The 19781-nt window shown below is 34.6% G+C and overlaps 1 protein-coding gene across 3 annotated transcripts in view; it reads left to right on the forward strand.

Moving 5' to 3' along the window:
* Positions 1-19781, forward strand: part of LOC122117516 (WD repeat containing planar cell polarity effector) — a 254959-nt gene that overhangs the window by 39995 nt on the left and 195183 nt on the right. For all 3 annotated transcript variants that reach the window (XM_042691281.1, XM_042691282.1, XM_042691283.1), the window contains exons 2-3: positions 14203-14287; positions 19009-19056. In XM_042691281.1, coding sequence (XP_042547215.1) covers positions 14227-14287; positions 19009-19056 — 109 coding nt within the window. In that variant the 5' untranslated portion in view covers positions 14203-14226. The remainder of the gene's footprint in view (positions 1-14202; positions 14288-19008; positions 19057-19781) is intronic.

Here is a 19781-nt window from a genome sequence, read left to right on the forward strand (position 1 = left end):
TTCCTTGTGTTAGTTTCCCTTATTTTTTTAACCTTACAGAATCAATTCTATTTTTTAGTAGAACACAAGTTTTCACTAACTTTTGTAAAACAATGCATTAATTGTTAAAATTTTACATTTTCCTCTCTGAATATCTTTTCCTAACCTTACACTCAAGAGACAAGTTAACTGGATATAGAATAAGTAGAAAATAATTTTTCCTCAGGAACTTAAAGTATAACTTTCTTATCTTTGAACTTCCAATACTGCTCATGAAAAAGTCTTATGCCTTGATATTTCTTATGTGATGTTTTGTTGTTGTTGTTTGTTTCTTTGTTCTTTTGTTTTCTTCTCTGTAAACTTTTAGGATAGTTTATCACCAGTGTTGTGAGATTTTATAATGGTGTAGCGTACTCAGGGTCAAGGTTTCTATAATTCACTATATTGGGTACATTATTGGATTCTTTCAACCTGAAGAGTCATGTACTTCAATTCTGAACTTTTCTTGCTTCTTACCTCCGATTGTCTCTGTTCTCTTTCTTAGCTGTCTGACTAAGGCTCAATCTGACAGTCCAATTTTTTCCTTCTTCCTTTTCCCTGTCCCTCTCCCTTTGATGTAATTGAATTCATTGTTTTTTTTTCCTCCACTTTCTGCCCCCACTGTGAATCTCTTCAAGGGCAGGTTGGGGTTTTTAAATGTATACTTTTGAGAGCTTAGCACAGTGCTTCACACAGTGGTTGGCACTTGCTCTATTTTACATAAATGTTGGTTGAACCAAACTAAAAATAAGTCGATGAAAATGATACTATTGAAGCTAACTACATTTTTTTTCTGTTGGTACTTTTGGTTCTTTATTTTATAGATAATGAATAGTTGTGAAAGGAAAACAAATATGTATTGAATAATTATCATTTGCCACAAATGTCCAGATGTTTTCCTGTTGAATCCTCAACAATATAGAGTACAATATAGAGTACAGTTTTAAAAGCATAGGAACATTTTGTATTAATTGTGGTTTGTTTGGGCTTTAGGGCAAAACATGATCATAATCTAAAATCTTCCTTGTTTTATTCTACTGATTTATAAATATCAGGTAATAGTTTCCTACTGTTTAGAGAATTATTAGCATTATAAACCCTGATGATGTATGCGTGTGTTAAAAAATATTAAGGTGAAATTGATCCCTTCTTAGGGAACATTGGTGGTTATTCACAGGTTTTCATTTCAATAAGAGAAGGCTCTTCTTTCCTAACTTATCTACTTTGCTTCTCTATACAACCACTGAAACAAAATACTAAAAGTTTTATTTGAATAAGAACCTCGGTCAAGGCATCATAAAGAGAAAATGACTAATCAGGGACAGAAGTGTATAAAAGAAAAGCCAATCACAATGTTAAAGTAGTCACTGCAGAATTTTTATAAACTGAGCATTCAGGGCCTGTTTACATTTCATTAAGAGCTGGTCATGAAGACTCAGAGGCTGAGAACTTGATGAGAGCGCCTACCAAATAAGATTACACAACATAGAAAAGATCTTCTGAATAATATGGTAATTTAAAAGGAAGACATTGATTGGTTTACCAGTCAGCCATAAAATGTTAATAATTATGTTGGAGCTCATTTTTTGTATCCTCTGTGAAGTCTGCTATGCAAATAATGGGAAGAGATTCTTAACGTCCAAGCAACAGTTTTAATTAGATAGTTTACTACATCACTACTTATAACTTGGTATACTAAATAAATATAGTCCCTAAATGGTCATTCACGAAACTTTTCAAGACCTTTCTTAGGAAAATAAAATAAAAGTGGGCTGGAAAAAAAGTTTTGTAATGAGTGAATTATACCAGTAACTTGTCTCAGGTGTCAAAAGGCACAGCATGTAGATGGAGGGAGGTAGAGTACCACACTGATAATTGGTGGAGAGGAATTTCCCGTCCTAATTATTCTCCTCTCTAACTGATTGAGCTTACAAATTACCTCCCTACACCCAAGGTTTTCATATTTGTAAATTAAGGGCTTTATAGTATAACAGATTTAGACTGAGGAAGCACCTAGGCTCCTTGGAAAAGCTGTCTGTGATGGTGTGCACACATTCACATACGCAAACACACACTATTTATGTATATCTACACACACACATATATACATATATATTTCATAATTTCAGAGGGCTCCTGGGAGGATGAAATGAAATAATGAACATCAAGTGCATTTGTAGGTATTTGAAAATGTCTACCCATCACTTCCTTGTTTTAGGAGAGTATTTTAGATTCCAAGTTTTTCAAATCTTTTTTTGGGAAAGATTTCAAAGTAACAACTATCAAATTGCATGAGATATTCCACTTTTTATAAGAAGCCACTTCTTTCAACAGTTATTAGGGTTTGTTTTTTTAGAGGAGGGGGTGGCAATCTGTCATCATCGTGTTGACAAGTGAAACCTGACAAGGTTGAGGTGGTATAGCTGCAGGGCACTTGAGTATTTTTCACTGTCTCTCCTATTTGTAGAGAAAGGATTTCTATCTTTTTTTCATTCTTACTTCACAGTAGTCTTTGATTTATATACTTTTTAAAACTGATTCTAAATTGACAAATTATTTCAATATTCAGGCATTGGTTTAGATAAGAACATTTCTGTATACTCTTGTCTTTAACTGAATTATTTAGTAATTATTCCTGAAATTCAGTTTATTTTCTCTTTAAAGTGACTTTTTCCTATCCAAGTGTAGCATAAAATTGTATTTACAGAGTTACAATCTAGAATTACCTTGCCAACATTCTATTTTTCTTGTTTTGTTGTGATTGAGGCGCATCCTTAGAAGAATTAAATTCTTACTTTTGAAATCAGAAAGATGAGTACTTGTGTTGAGGCTGGTGGTGAGAGAAAATTATTGTTATTTCAGTTATAACCATTTACTTATGCAAGCAAACCCCCTCCCCCCAAAAAAAGCCTAATGTAAACTGTAGAAATCATTTGCAAGGTCATAGAAAAATGCACTTCAGCTAGATAAAGTCTCTTTGGAATGAGAGAAACTGTGTGTAGCAAAATATTTAAAATGAGCATCAGCAAACAAGATGTTTGTATTAATAGGAACATAGAAAATGGCTATGCAAAGGTCAGCACTGATCTTTAAATAGTAGTGAAATTTAATTTGTTGCATGTAATGAGTAGAAAGAAGAGAAGGAAGCAGACTACAGTGAAGAAGCCATTGATAAACTGTCTAAATGTCAAAACTGCTTACAATATGGAAAATGTTAAATTGACAAGATCTATTTAACTAAGTGAATTAAATAGTTTGAACAATGCCCTAGAGAAATATTTCCAAATTTGAGTACAGCAGAAGATTTGTAAAGATTTTTTTTTGGCTACAATTTATTTCACAAAAGTGAAGGGATTCTTACTTTTCTTTATAGGCATAGGATTTCTTCTAATCTTTTTTAGTAAGAATTAGACACAGATTCTCTTGGAACATAGAAATTGTTCAGGTTTTGCTTTATCTGGAAAAGAGTACCAATCAGTTGTTGGCAGCTGTGAAAAACTGTCTCCTAGCCATAGAGCTCGGGTCTTTGGCACTTTGCATATGCACAGCACTAGCTGAGTGGAGTCAAAGTGTCTTCTTGCTATATTAGGACCAGTTCTTTGAAAGAAAAAGCAAGTATATTGTATATGCTCTTACTTCCTTCATTATATTAAGTTGATGAAGAGACTTTAAATGACTCAATAGGTCCAATATATAACAAAGGATTAATGTCATTAACATACAAAGGTATAAAGTATTTAACAGAAAGATGGGCATACATAGAAAAAGGTAGTTTACCGAGGACACAATAATTTAGAAATACATGATAAAGTATTTGATCTCATTAATGAATGGAAAACTAAAGTGGGCATTTACAGAGCAAGGCAGTCCTGTCTTGGGTGGTAGTGTAAGTTAGTACAGTATTAGAGGCTCTCAAGGTATAAAATGTGAGAGAGTATTTTTACAGTACAATTGTTTGCAACATGAAAATTAGGAATAGATTGTGTGAGTCTGCCTGAGTGTGGACACCATGAAGTTGGAAAGGACACTTGGCACACTGTGCAGTGGCTCCCATCAGAGTGGAGAGGGCAGGTGGGAGGAAACACTCTATTTGTCCATTAACTACTTCAATTTAAAAAATGAGTGTGCTGCATTACTATTGCTGTCTTAAACCTCTAGAAGAAACAAAAGACTAGATAGAAGTACTAATGGATTTACAACTCAGTCTCTTCCTTTGTGCTGTCTACTTTTAGCTTATTTTAATATAAGACTATGAGAGGTAGTGGTTATAACACAATGCTTTATGCTTCTTCCTTTTTGCTTATACCAGTTAATTGCTTAATGGTGTGTGTTAAATCTAAAATTTCATAATTCAAAGTATTGTGAACATTTGGGTTGAAAAGGTATTCTCGATTTTCCAACTGTTCTGGAACTTTGTATGCTGTGAGAAACACTTGAAATACAGAAACTATCTAGATACACTTTTGATAACATTAGACGGTAAATGTCACTAAGGCAGGTAGACCATTTTATTTACTAACTTTTGTAAGAATAAAATTAAAGGCTAAAAAATTCCATATTAAGCCGGGTGCTGGTGCCTCATGCCTGTAATCCTAGCTACTCAGGAGGATGAGATCTGAGGATCACAGTTCAAAGCCAGCCCTGGCAGGAAACTCCGTGAGATTCTTATCTCCAATAAAACACTAGAAAACTGGAAGTGGTGCTGTGGCTCAGGTGGTAGAGAGCTCACCTTGAGCTGAAGTGCTGAGGGACAGTGCCCAAGCCCAGAGTTCAAGCCCCATGACCAACTAACTAACTAAATAAGTAATTCCATATTAAAGGCAGTTAGTTATGCAATACCACTAATGATGCTCAACCCTTTTCATCTTCAAAGCATTATACAACATTAATTAATCTTTACAACACTTCTGCAAATGTAGGTCAATATCATCATCTGTATTCTTGTAAGTGAGGAAATTGAGGCAGAGAGGTTAAATGATTTGGAGTAAATTTGTCACAGCAGGATTAGAATGAAGACATTTTTGGCTCAGAGCCCAGCAAACAGTAGATCAGTAGAACCACACCTTTAGCAAGCTTAATTTCTATGTCCTTGATAAAACTTCTCATTAAAGAATATTGAGGTCATCTCTACATTAAAATTCAAAATTCAGACTAACAAGTTTGATCACTCTGTAACCAATAAACACACACATACTTTCTCTTTCGTACTATTTCCTGATACTATATTGCTTGTCTTTTCCATTGTTTCCTTGTCAGAAAAATTACCAAAATATCTTCCTTGGCATTTTTTTTCTTTTGGAATCATCTTTAATGCTTTTAACTTTCTTCTCAATTTAGAAAATATGTGGTTTTTATAGTTTGGAGTTCTTTTCTGTATTTCTAGCTAGCAGCCAGACATATATAGAGTGGTAACTTCTTTGTTCCTTAAACTCTCACTGTGCCCATAATTTCACTTATTAATTTTAGCAAAACTACTCTTCTAAACTAACGTGTATCTATTCATATTTCAATCCTGCCCTGGAAGCTAGTATAAACCAGGCAGGAATGAGTTTTGGTAAGAGTTTCCTGGGAAGCAAATATGGCCAGGAAGCCTGGTATTTGTGGGCTCTTTGCTAGGGTTAACAAGCTTAATTACAATGGAAGAAAAAGAGGAGCCAGGGTTTCAAAAGAATAAAAAGAGACCAGATAGTGATTCAGGAAAATGGAGGTGTATGGGTTGAGTAGTTGAGCAAATGCTGTGAATAGATGGAGTCTACCGGTATTCTTTTTACAAGGCAGGGGATGGTGAATCCATGTTCAAGTGAGGGCTTCATGATTTGTACAGAAATCAGAACCCCACCCTTCAGTGGTAACTCTACCTGCGCTCTTACTTTCGTAGTTTATCACTGTCTACATGTTATTTTGTTATTTTGTTTGTAAAAGATACTTCCATCTCTTTCTTTATATCCCAACTGCCACCAACCCAGTTCAACTCCTTGTTACTGAAAGTATTTATGATGTTACTTTGATTGCCTTTCAAGTACATTATTTGTATTACAGCTTCCTTTATTTTTCCAATAAACTATTTACCCAGTTAATCTGCCAATAATCCTGATCTTGGTTACCGTTACTACTAAAATACTTACCCTGATCAGAAATGTTTCATTATTCTTCATTAGCTATTTAGCAAATATAAGTTGTGTTTGGTATTAAAAAATAAGCCTTTTGCATTTTCCTATTTTTATGTGTGTGTTTTGTTTTTTCTTTTTCTTTCTTTCTTTTTTTTTTTTTTTTTTGTGGCTCATGAAGTCTGGGCCTGGGCGCTGTCCCTGAGCTCTTCAGCTCAAGGCTAGCACTCTACCACTTGAGCCACAGTGCCACTTTCAGTTTTCTGGTGGTTAATTGGAGACAAGAGTCTCCTGGACTTTCTTGCCCAGGCTGGCTTTGAATCGTGATCCTCATATCTCAGCCTCCTGAGTAGCTAGGATTGCAGGTATGAGCCACGGGTGCACAGCTTGTTCTTTAAAAAACAAACAAACAACAACAAAAACAAAAACAACAAAAAACCCTATCTCACAAAATCTAACAAGCTTCAAAAGCTTCTATTTATTTGTTTGTTTGTTTATTTATTTGGTGGTCCTTGGGCTTGAACGCATAGCCTGGGCATTGTCCCTAAGCTTTTTTGCTCGATTAGCACTCTACCACTTGCGTCACAGCTCCACTTTTAGCTATTTGGTAGTTAATTGGAAATAAAAGAGTCTAATAGACTTTCTTGCTAATCACGATCCTCAGATTTCAGCCTTCTGAATAACTAGTATTACTGGTGTGAGAGCTACCAGTGCTGAGCTATATGCTTCTCTCTCTGTCTCTCTCTCTCTCTGTCTCTGTCTCTCTCTCTCTCTCTCTCTCTCTGTTACTGGATGGTTTGTTTTCTTTTAGCAATACTGGAGCTTGCCCTCAGGACCTCACACTTGGTAGGCAGGCACTATATCATTGAGCCATACCATAGATCTTTATCAAACTAGAATACCTACTGAATAACTATAGTCTTTTGTTTATGTTTCTAAACTAGCACTGATCATACATTTCATATTGTTTTGGTGGTTATTTTATCTGCTGTACTGGATTATAAGCTATTTGATACTAGAGACCCTATTTTATAAATCTTTGTTTCTGAGACAGTAAAATGACGCACACAGGATGCTAAAAGTCTTGTTAGTTAAATTATATTTAGCTTTTATAAGGCCCCATGGTCACAAACAGCCATTGTTCCTAATATTCTAGTCTTTTGGTATAATGATTAGCCGAAATACGAGGTCTTATTGTTTTGAGACTATCCAGCTCTTTTGAATGAACTTATTGCTTAATAGTTTGGTTTACTGTTAAGTATTTAAAAGTATTTAAAAAAGCATTTCAGGTTAACATGCCTTTAATTAAAGAGGCTCATGAAGTTATTTAATCAATCTTAATATAATACTATGTTGATGACATTGAGAAGTGATTGAGAGTCATACAGTGAATTTATATCCCTCTATAATAATGTAATGGTGATTATAGCACCTAAAAAAATTAGCCAGTGATTTATCTAAGTTCATGCTAGTTGTTTTTATTTTTGTATATTTTCAGTTACTGAACAGATATTTCTCAGAAAAATCTATGAAAATACATAGCAAATATGTATTCTAAGCTTATGTCCAAATAGATTCCCTTAGGCTTTTTGTAGTATTTGGCTAATACACATTCATTTAAACTGTTTTGTGGGCGCCATGGTATCATTTATCTTTGTTATAACTATAGCAGTGTTTTCTCTTGCTTAATTCTTTCTTTGGTATCATGTTTTACATTAGAGGTTTATTTGCCCTCAAGCTTCCTATCCTCCCAATAACAGTCAAAATATCTGACTTTAAGAAACCAGGCAACTGCATACCTAACTACTCTGGCAGAAGACAAGTATTTTACAATTTATTAATTGCCAAGTGATCTTTATTTCCAAAACACAGTTTATATTTTTCAAAAGAAGATTATCAACAGTACATTAGCGAAGCTACTTCTGTTTTGCTAGTTTTATTCTCAAAATGTAGTCTGTATGGAAACATTTTGTTCTGAAAGAAAGTAAGGATTACTTCTAATGCAAATCAAACTGAAGGGAAATCTTCAGATGACAGACTTTTCCAGGATGTAAGCAGAGAGTAAGAAAAGGGCTTTTGAAGTTCTTCTCATCTCTCTGTCCTCAAAACTTGAGCTTTCACAGATTCACCCCTATACAAGAGAACAGTCATCTAAATTTAGGTCTATCTCATTTTAAGTGATGCTGTTTATTTCTTCAAGGATAGTGGAAGCTTGGATTCAGATAGTTTTCTGTGACATCTGAAACTGACATCAACTCCCTTATATAATTAAACAGAAAGTTACAAAACTTAAAATATTTTGAAATAAATATATTATGGATGAATTTATTCACATTTTTTTCACGTTATTTTTATGTGGATATAACCTAAAATATAGCAAAGTGGGGTAACACCTCAGCTTCCTTTGGTGTAAGTATCCCCAGTTTCACTACCTTTTCAATTCTTCTCATAATGTCTTCCCAAATTGCAGAATTCAGCATTCTTTTGAAATTCTTTCCTTCCTTACTTCAAAACAACTCTTTATGCACTAATACAATATTTAAATAATACACGCTCAGTCTTGACTACTTCCTCCAGGCAGATTTTTCAAACCAGGAAATTACCAGCATTCTTTTAAACTGGTGGCATTCTTGAGTTAAGATGCAGATATTTTTAAATGTGTTTTAAAAACCTACAGTATATAAAGATAGAAAGATATTGTGAGGCCTGAGGGGATATTGATTTGATCCTCTGGTGATTATTGTAGATTTTTTTCAAATTTGTTTACTCCATTAATTCTCTTTAATTTTACATAGTCTTCCTGGCAGATATTTGAACTTTAAGGTAAAAGAAGGACGAGTAACCTACATTTGGGTATCTTCTGCCCCTGTGTTAATATATGGCCCCTTACAAAGCCTTCTCTTTAATTATACTTGCTCTAGGGAATCTTAGGAGTTGTGATATGCCCATGAACAAGTTCAGACATTTCTTAGTGGACACCGGCCATTTTCTTCTCATCTATCTCACCCACTACATGTTAGACCTGCTCCCTGAACTGATTATTGCTGCTTTTCTTCAGGTGACTTTGGATTACTTTACATCATAGCTATTTTTGCTAGGTACAGATCCTATTCTGTCTGGATGTTAACATTCTTCCTAGATATAAGTTACCATCCTATTTACTTTCTACTTAGCACTTACTGCCTTCTGCTATCTTCTCTACTTACCTATGGTATGTTCTCTGTTGGGCCATAAGAAAGGTCCTTATAATGTAGAAGGAAAATGTTCCTCTTTCATCCTATTTTTTCCCCTTGCACACACACTCTCCTCTCCCTCTCCCTCTCCTTCTCCTTCTCCTTCTCCTTCTCCTTCTCCTTCTCCTTCTCCTTCTCCTTCTCCTTCTCCCTCTCCTTTTCCTTCTCCCTCTCTCAGTTTGTACTGATCCTGAGGCTTGAACTCAAGGTCTGGGCACTGTCCCTGAGTTTTTTGCCAGTGCTCTACCATCTGAGCCATAGCTGTGCTCCCAACTTTTGTGGTTAATTGGAGATCATGTACTTTCTGCCCAGGATGGCTGTTAACTATGATCCTCAGAGCTCAGCCTCTTGATAAGCTAGGATTATAGACATGAACCTATAATAATTAGCTCTAGGTCATTCTATGCTTTTAAGTGGGAAACCAGAGCAATATTTTTTGTATATCAAAACATTTGGAAAAATAACTTGTACATTTTTCTCAATATTCCCGGAGCTCAGTAGGAATGTTGGGGTACCAGGCTAGAAGATAAATCCAGGTTACAGATTCAAGGCTTTATTCTCTCCCTGCTCCCAATGCAAAGGATGAATAGGTTTGCTCTTGAAGTTTGAAACTTCAATGAAGCTCATTTTACCTGTTCTTCTTCCTTAAGCACTGTAATTACTGAGTAGTTTAGGACTTTCAAACTTACTAAAGGTATGGACAGTGGCTCTATTGGTTTTTCAAGTTGAAGGCACTTCTTCCTCTGAGAAATAGCCAAAGTTAATTCCTTTAAACAAATTGCACTCTATTGTCATTCTGTTATCAAGTAAAGTTTTGAAGTTTATGATTATTGAATTCATTTAAACTAACTAGCAGAATTTACTAACTAGTAGAATTTAAACTTTTATGTTATTTGACTATTATGAGTCATTTTATGTAAACACAAGCAACTGAACTTCAGCCTTACCTTTGTCCACATTGCCACAAATTAGCATTATTGATATCTGAATAAACTGTAAATTCAGGAATATGATTTTTAATCTACTATAATCTAAAACTTGGTGACTTTTGATGCTTATCAAAGAAAATACCTGTTTATCATATCATTTCTTTTTTTCTTTTCTTTTTTCTCTTTTTTTTTGCTGGTCCTGGGGCTTGAACTCAGGGCCTGGGCACTGTCCCTGATCCTCTCTGTGCTCAAGGCTAGCTCTCTACTACTTGAGCCACAGCGCCACTTCTGGCTTTTTCTATGTATGTGGTACTCAGGAATCAAACCAAGGGCTTCATGCATGCTAGGTGAGCATGCTACCATTGAGCCACATTCCCAGCCCCTTATCATATCATTTCTTCTTTATTCACAATGAAATGTTAATCTGTGTTTGTCCTAATACAAATACCTTCTCATGCATAAACTTTCCCAGATACAAATGTTTTTCCATTATAAACCATCCATTTATCTATACACATTGGTAACCAGCATCTGGTTACAATCCAGAGATTGAGGGGTCATTTGTTTTGTCTCTTTTCAAGGCAAGAAAAAAGAGAGCAAACAGAAATCAACCACAAACAAACTACAATTTTCATAGGCTGCTTCCTTTTTATACTTTTCAACTTTAGTCTATTATTTTTCACCATGCACTTGGATTTACTGTTATCTGTGGAACATGCCATCATTTAATTCAAATTACCTGTGTACTGTCTTCCACACCTCCGTGTACTCTTAATACAGCAGAGCACTGTGGTTGACAGTCTAGCCTTATGCCACCTTTCTGTCCTTAGTTTCTTCATTATAGAAGTAACCATGATAATACTTCAAAGTACCTGTGAGAGCAGATTGAATGAGTTTAAACATAAATCATTTAGAACAAATATTACCATTTTTATCATCATCATCATCATCAAGCTAGTTCTTTTTCTTTTTCTTTTTGTCAGTCCTGGGGCTTGAACTCAAGGCCTGAGCACTGTCCCTGAGCTTCTTTTTGCTCAAGACTAACACTCTACCACTTGAGCCATAGCATACGTGGTACTGAGGAATTGAACCCAGTACTTCACGCATGCTAAGCAAGCACTCTACTACTAAGCCACATTCCCAGCTCATCAAGCTAGTTCTTAAATGACCTAGTTTCAAGAGCACTCACTAGCATTTCACAGCTTCTCTCTTAGCTTTTTCCAAAGCCCACTATTATTATTCAGGCAAGATTGGCCCTTCTTTTATGGTGACATATTTTTCACTCTGCCATTTCAATTCATGCCACATTGTGTCTCCTTAGTTGAACATCTGTTTCTTGATAATTGTGTACTCTGAGGTGCTGTAAAAGCGAAGAAGAGCCAAGGAAGTTTGTACTGTAGCTAAAATTCTTTTGGATTATCACTCATATGAATAGTATAGGAAATATTTTTAGTCACTCCTGATGTTAAGGAAACTAAAGACTTTATGCTCCATTAAAAGATATCCTAAGATACTTAACAAACTTTGTTTGCTTTCGAGAAGTTTGTAAGAAAGAACATTTGTTTTATGATTTTATAATGTCTGTAATTTAAATTCCTACATGTATTTCTAACATATAACACAATATACATCTAACATAGTACCGTGAATTTGCAAGCAAACATTTGGAAGCTACAAAAATTTCTTTTTGATATTTGTAAAATGCTGACGTTTTTCTGATTCAATCTGGCTTTCCCCCAGTCCAAATTAATGAGGTTCTGTTTGATTTTTTAAGTGTTAATAATTATTTCCTTATGTTTTATCACTAACTCATGCTGCGAAAATGGAAAGAAATAACTGTCTTCATAAACAAAAAAATATTTAAGCTACTTTAGTTGTATAAGGAGGTGTTCGTTATAACACCTCTACACAAATATACAACGTATCCCAGTCAATCTCACCTGCAATCATTGTTCCTCTTCCCCTACTTTCCAGAACTATTTCAGCTGGTTTAATTGTTCTGTTTTCATATATGCATTTGAAGTAAATCAGTCATATTTCACCTGCCTTCCCCCAGCCTTCTAGTACCCATCCCCCAAAGAGTCATTTATGTTTTTAGTTTATATTAATAGCACAAAGGGGATACATATGGATTTCACACCGGATAATATTATGTCAGTATAACTGTCCTATTACTCTCTTTCTTCATCCTCCAAACTCCATGTTATCTAACAGCTTTCAGTGGATTCCTTATGGAATCCTCATACTATACTTTATATTTTTCACTCTCTGTCATTCTCTTTCCCATCCCTTTTCTTTCTCATGTTCCCAAAGAGTTGCATAGTTCCAATCATATACTATGTACATATATATCTGTAGATGTGTTTATGGACATGTGTATTCTTTCAGGTCTAGATTTCACACATGAGTAAAAATATGCAATATTGTCTTTTGAGTTTGGGTTATCTTGTATTATGTATTGTAGTTCCATCCATTGTCCTAATTATGATGTAATTTCATTTTTCTTTATAGCTGAGTAATATTCCATGATATATATGTACTATTTTTTATTTACCTATTCATTGGTGGTTGAGCACCTTGGTTGACTCCACAGTTTGGCTATTGCAAATGAATCTGCAACAAATATGGGTATGGAAGCATATTTTTTGTATATTGATTTAAACAACTTTGGATAAATTCATAGCAGTGGTATGGGTATGATAGGGTCATAAGGTAAATCTGTTTTTAGGTTTCTGGTTTTTCTTTTCTTCCTGGTCCTGGTGCTTGAACTCTGTGCCTGGGTGTTATCGCTGAGCATCTTTTTGCTCAAGGCTAGCGCTCTACCAATTGAGCCATAGTGCCACTTCCAGCTTCTTCTGAGTAGTTTATTGGAGATAAGAGTCTCATGGACTTTCCTGCCTGAGCTGGCTTCAAATCATGATTCTCAGATATCTCAGCTTCCTGAGAAGCTAGGATTACAGGCATGACCTACCGGTGCCTGGATATTTTTAGCTTTTTGAAAACTTTAATACTTTTATAAAGTTTGCTTTAGTTTACATTCCCAGTAATAGTGTACAGGATTCCTTTTTCTGCAATCTGACCAGCATTTATTGCTGTTTATTTTCTTGTTGATGGCCATTCTGACAGAGGAAAGATGGAATCTTAATGTATTTTTACTTTTATTTTCTTCCTGCCTAAGGGTATTAAACATTTGCTTTATATATCTATTAACCACTTTTATTTATTATTGATTGACCTATTTGTTCTTTTGTTGTTTAGTTTTTTTGAGCTCTATATATTCTGGATATTAATTCTTTGCTGAATAACTGTAAAGACTTTCCCCTACTCTGTGGGTTGTCTTTTTATTCTGGTAATTGTTTCGTATGGTAAATTTTTACTATCTGATTTTTAAAAGTGTAGATAAACTATTTGGATCTATCATGACATGAATATTAACAAACTAAATCTAAATATTAATGTAACTGTATTTTATATAATAGTAGCTATACTATTTACTCTGAAAATTTTTACCCTAACTAACTTGTTTGTAGATCTTAAATATTTGTCTTATATATACTTAACTTTTCTACCCTCAAAATTTTAACTTAAAAATGCTTAAGTATGAAAAAATTCTAAATATAATCTAGAGCCTTAACTAAACATATGTTATCGAAGACCCAAATATATATAATTCTTCTTACTAGATTTTTCAATGTGATGACTAACTAAATCTAGGGAAAGAAATGTACTTTTCCTTTTCTTAGAGTTTATTTTTGTATGGTTAACCAAATACATCTAAGTGTGTTTATTCTTATGACCCATATCTCTAATCTCAATAGTAGCAATTACTTATTCTCTTATAAACACTAAGGGATCTTGGTTTTGTTGGCAATTCAAGGTAATTAATTGATACTTCTTTTAATTACCTTTAAACAGGACAGAGATTCCTTCTGCTATCAGATGTCTTTCTACTTGACTGAAATGCACCTCTGGTCTTTGAGGAATACCTTACACATTGGAGGTAAATGAGTTCCGGATCAATTTCAGTGTTTGTTAGTTTTTCAGTTTTACACCATTATAGATATGTACTAGCAACATTTATCTTTCACTCCCTGTCTGGAGTTGCATTCATTTTTTCAATCCTCAGTGAAAAGTTGGTCAGGAGAAAATAATTCCTTTTAATGGATGGAACTGAGACTCTCATGGCAAGTGAGGTGAGCTCACAAGGACAAATATTAAACGTTTTTTTCCCCTATGCAGATTCTAGACCTAAAAATAATAATATGTCAATATTATTGAAAGAGACACTGAGAAAGAGGATCCAGCTGGTTGCAGGAGGGAGAAAGGAGAGAATGATAGAGAATGAGTAGTATAGAAAGACATTCTATATATGTATGAAAATAACACAATAAAACTGACTAAAAAAACTGTTTAAAAGAGGTTTAGAAAGAGCAACAGATATGGGTGAATCTGATCACAGTACATTATATGCATGTTAATATTAGGAAGTCCCCTTGTGCAATGATTTTATGCTAATAAAAATTTTAAGTAAGTATATACTTTCCAGTTCCTATAGAGATTCTACATTGTTATTATTTTTAGTAATTCTGTAATTGTTGGAAATCTTTAGTAAGTTCCCAGTGATATGAAGAAATTGATTTAGATAAGTTTTACCTATGTTCTCATTGATGCATTGGTACACCAGGTTTTCTCATATCCTCACTCCACCTTTCACAAGTATCTCTCTCTGGAACTGCCTTCTTACAAGCTAGAATAAAATAAAATCTTGACATTGTAAAAGAAAATTATTCATTTTGATTGCTTTTATTAACTTACTTACTGCTTGAATTTTGTGGGTACATCTTTTCTTTTCTTTCCTTTCTGCCAGTCCTAGAGTTTGAACTCAGGGCCTGGACTCTGTCTTTGAACTTTTTAGCACACTTCAGCCCAGCTTCACGTCCAGCATTTTGCTGGTTAACTGGAAATTAAAGTCTCATGGGCTTTCCTGCTCAGGCTGGCTTTGAACCATGATCCTCAGATTTCAGCACTCTCAGTATCTAGGATTATAGGTGTGAGCCATTGACATTTGATGAGTTTTTCTATTTTAAAAATAAATTTTATTGGCTTAATATTTGCATCCTATAAAGACTGCACATGCTTAATTTTTTCCTTTGGATTGCTCATAACTGCTGTCTAATTTAGTTAAATATTTATAGGCACTTATATGCATTTCTGCTTGATGTTAAAATAAAAATTTAAATAGGTAATATATAGTTATTTTTGTTTACTTTGAGTTTCACATTTTGCAGAGGAGAAGTAATATAAATGTATTTTAACAATATTAATATCATAGGATAAATAAATTTTATTAGAAAACATTCTCAGCAATCTTTTCTTATTTAACTACCCAAAACAACTTAAATTTTGAGTATGTCTATTTATAGTGAGTTTGCCTTATTTAAGACTTTATTACATGTGGCTTTGATCAAGTGCCACTAAGAAGAAAAATATAAATGAAAAAAAAGAAATTAAAAAATAAAATCCCAAATGTTAAATTCCCACAGACATGACACATCACTTGGTTGCAGAGAAGTTCTCAGTTGGTCATCATCAGTTATGTTTATTTAAATTGTGAGGTCTGCTGAGTGTTTCCCTATCCTTAATTTTGTGAAAATCTGTCTGCAAATGGTGCCTTTCTTCCAAACAAGGCAAAAGTTAATGTGTTTAAATGATATAGTGAAAATTTTAGATTTGTTGAAAGGTGACATGTCTTTAGTGGAAGCTGGGAATTGTTATGGGAAAAATAAATCAAGTATCTGCAACACAGCACTAAGCTGCATCCTGAACATTCACAGTTTTTTCCTCTGTACGTATATTTCACATCATTACTAAGAAAATGGTTTGCCTTATATTGTTTCTTAATATTGAATATATAGCTACAGATGAGTGTCATATTTAAACTGTTTATTTTCCTTTAAATACTAAAGATAGAATTTTCAGCTACATAAGGATTTAACACACATTTATTTCTTCCCCAAAATTCTTCTAAAATTAGGGTAATTGAATTAATATAAAGAAGGCATAAACCAATAAGGACTTTAGCGTATAGGAAATGGCCAACTGCAATTTGATTTCTGGTAGATGTAAAGGAAGGAAGAACAGAACTCAACGATCTGAATGTCATTTGCCAGCATAGGAGAATTACACTAACAACAAACTTGTGTTTAAGTCTAGAAAACAACAATACAGAAGGCAGTAATGTGGCCTGAGGGCAACAACAAAGGGTCATGAACATCTGCATAAGCAGTGAGAGGGCTGGGAGTATACAGCTCAATGGCAGAGCAGCTGCCTAACAAGTAGCTAGAAATCTCATCCATTCTATCTTTTACCTAGTCTTCCTTTTCTTGCCCTGCTTATGCTCCTTCCTAGTCTTTCCATCTATCTAAAGTCCTTGGTCGCTGCCTTGGTCGCTGCTTCCTGTATTCTGAGGCTGAGCGTAGTGCTGAGAAAAGATTGCCCCATTTGTGCAGAGTGGCCTTGTGGAGTAGTAAAGATCTTCAATTCCATCAAGCTCTACCCTTTCTCTCTGTGGGGAACATTCTTGTCTGTGAATTGTGTAAAATCTTACAGCTTCTCTAGTACTCACTTCTGGAAGCTATTCCTGACATCTAGACAAGACAGTAACCCTCTTTCTATGTTCTCATTAAATGACTTGACAATTCAGTATTTTTGAATATATTTTGAAATTCTGAAATAATTCCGAACTCACAAAAATGTTATCAGTACAGAGAATTATTTGTTTCTTGAACCATTGAAGTTGCAGATTTGATATCTCCAAATCCTTCCTTCAAAGGAATACTGTCCTGAATCATTAATGTCTAGCCATTGACATCAGGAAATTAACCATGTTACATTGACATGATTACGTGTCTTTTTTTTTTTCTTTTTTAGAGAAGTAATCTGGTTCAGAACCCATAAATATTTTCAATTTATTGTCACAGGGTTTGTTAAAATTTTCTCCCTTTTTGTATTTGTATTTTTCTTATCAGACAGTTAGAAATCAGTTTTTTTTCCATAGCTTTAATTTATTAATCATCCTTTGTAATCAGTCTCCTATCTCTTTGGCCTTCTATGTGGGTTTTGATATACCAAGTTAGACATTTTTCATTTGTTAGTGTTTTATTCATATTGTTCAGCTCCAACCCACACCAAGCCATTGCTCCATGTAAATGCTCTTTGTACCTACAAGGATCCTAGCACACATGCCAGGCTGATTCTGCTCAGTTGCCTTTCTTATCCAGCCCTTGTACCTCTTGTAAGACAGTCTCCTTACATGGATGCCTTCTTGTCCTGCTTAGGTTCAGTCCCAATCTGGGCTAGGTACAGTAGTCGGATTTATGCACAGAAATTCAGAGTCCTATATGATCTTCATGTGTTTATTTTAGGATTGTAGCAAATGTTCAGATATAGGGAATAATTATATAATTATAGGATGAATACTTTAATGGAGGATATTATATTGACATATAATAGTGCCTGTGAGTCTTAGTCTTTAAACAATTTTTAAAAGTGAAGTACAACATATTTTCTAAAAGCATATAGATCATAAGATTATGTTATGAATTATCAAAAAGTGAACACACCTGTAAAATCACTCCCCAGGCCAAGGAATAAAATAATGTCATTACTCAAGAAGCCCTACTTACCACTTCTCCCAGTCAGTCCTGGTATATAACCACTCTCTTCAAAATCACATTAATGGTATGATAAGTAAAAGATAGCATATTCTAGAAAACTATATTTGAAGAGCTAATTATAGCAGTAATACTTTTTTGTTTCTTCTGGTTTTGTCATTGAGTTTCACAAAGTTTAGAGCAGTCAGTCACTAGGGGGCAGCCTGTACTGCTACCACTTTTTAAGAAACAGTTGCATCCTCCTTATGTTAGTAACTGAGAATTAATTTTTGCATGGAAGAAAACAAATGTTACTTCAATGAAAGAAATATTTCATTATTCATAGATTTGGTGAAAATGAACAAAATTATTCTGTTCTCCTATGTTTAAATTGCAAGAACAGATCCCTTGGTCAGATCAATCTCAACATCTGGGAAGCCTTGCTTTGCCTCTTACCTAGTCCAGTGGAACCTCTGAATTTGAATGGGTTTGGAAGCTCTTTGAATCTAAACAAGTTTCAGATAATAATTTATCCATACCTCTCTGTAATCCTGTCTTTCTTTCCTGCAGATTTCCTCCCAAATGCTGTAGGATGGAAACTAGACTTTCGAGCTAAATTGGAGAAAAGCAAGCCACAGCTCGGAATCCAACAGCTAGGGCATTTTCTTCCATCCACTGATTTCATTTGGCATTGCTTAGTGGCAGTTCCTTTTGGTAGCGCCCTGTGAAAAATATCAGAGGAAGTGTGAAAGAGAAAACTTGGTCTTCCTTGATTTTAGTTTTTTTTTTTTTTTTTTTTACTAATCTTTTCCTCATGCCATTATAGTTCTGTGTATTTCCTCATGCCATTCTAACTTTTTCTCATTAGATTGATAAACTTTCCAGTTTCTGCATATCCCTAGAATAGATGAACCCATGTCCAGATGCTTTTGAGCTATTTTATTTCTAGTAACATAAGGAGAGCTGTTTTTGCTCCCCTCCCCACCCTTCCCTCCAATATAGTATGGTTTGGCTTCTTATTCTCCAGAACTTTTTACCATAATTTAATGTTGTTTTTTCCTTTCTATAGATAGAGACATCGGCATCTACCAGTATTATGACAAGAAAGATACAGCAGGTAAAGTACAATTCTATTCAACTAGTTTTAGAAACTAAATATCCTAAACTGACCATTGAAAATTGACAATTAAAAACTCTATTTTTATGGACTTTAGATAAATTCTAAGAAGGTCACTTCAGTTCTTCAGAAAAATGCTAGGTTGATATCTGCTGTCATCTGATCTATATAAAATAAAGCAATATTGAGACAGTGCTGTGAAGAACATGAAAATTTTCATTTTACTGCTGATCAGGCTGATAAAGGGACAGTCTATTCGCATTTATTTATTGGTGTCCCAGTAGAGGGCATTGTTAATGCATGGGTCCCACTGATACTGGCCTCCCGGATCCTCACCTGATATCTGAAATAGGCATTTCTGAGTGAATGATCAATTTTCTTTATCTGATTAATCCTGTTAATCCCAGAAGTTTTATGATGGGCCAAAAGGTCTCCCTAGCTAGAGTTACTTCCTGTTCTGGGCTCTGTTGAAGTGGGGCTGTGTGAGCATCTTGTGTGCTTAGCGTGGTGGTTAATAGGCTGACTTCATGGCTCTGATGACAGACTGCAGCAGCTTCTCTTCTGGGCTCGGTTGCAGTTCCCTTTCCTATCTGATGAGATTGGAAGCTCAGGATATTGGCCCACCTGTTGTGCTACATAAGCCTTTTCACTGCAAATTTAGGAAATATCTCTAAAACATGAAAACATCCACACTGGGGCATTTTTCTCAACTGTCCTTTTAAAGG

This window comes from Dipodomys spectabilis, unplaced genomic scaffold, assembly GCF_019054845.1.
Source record: "Dipodomys spectabilis isolate Male_0828 unplaced genomic scaffold, ASM1905484v1 ptg000141l, whole genome shotgun sequence".
Taxonomy (NCBI): Eukaryota; Metazoa; Chordata; class Mammalia; order Rodentia; family Heteromyidae; genus Dipodomys; species Dipodomys spectabilis.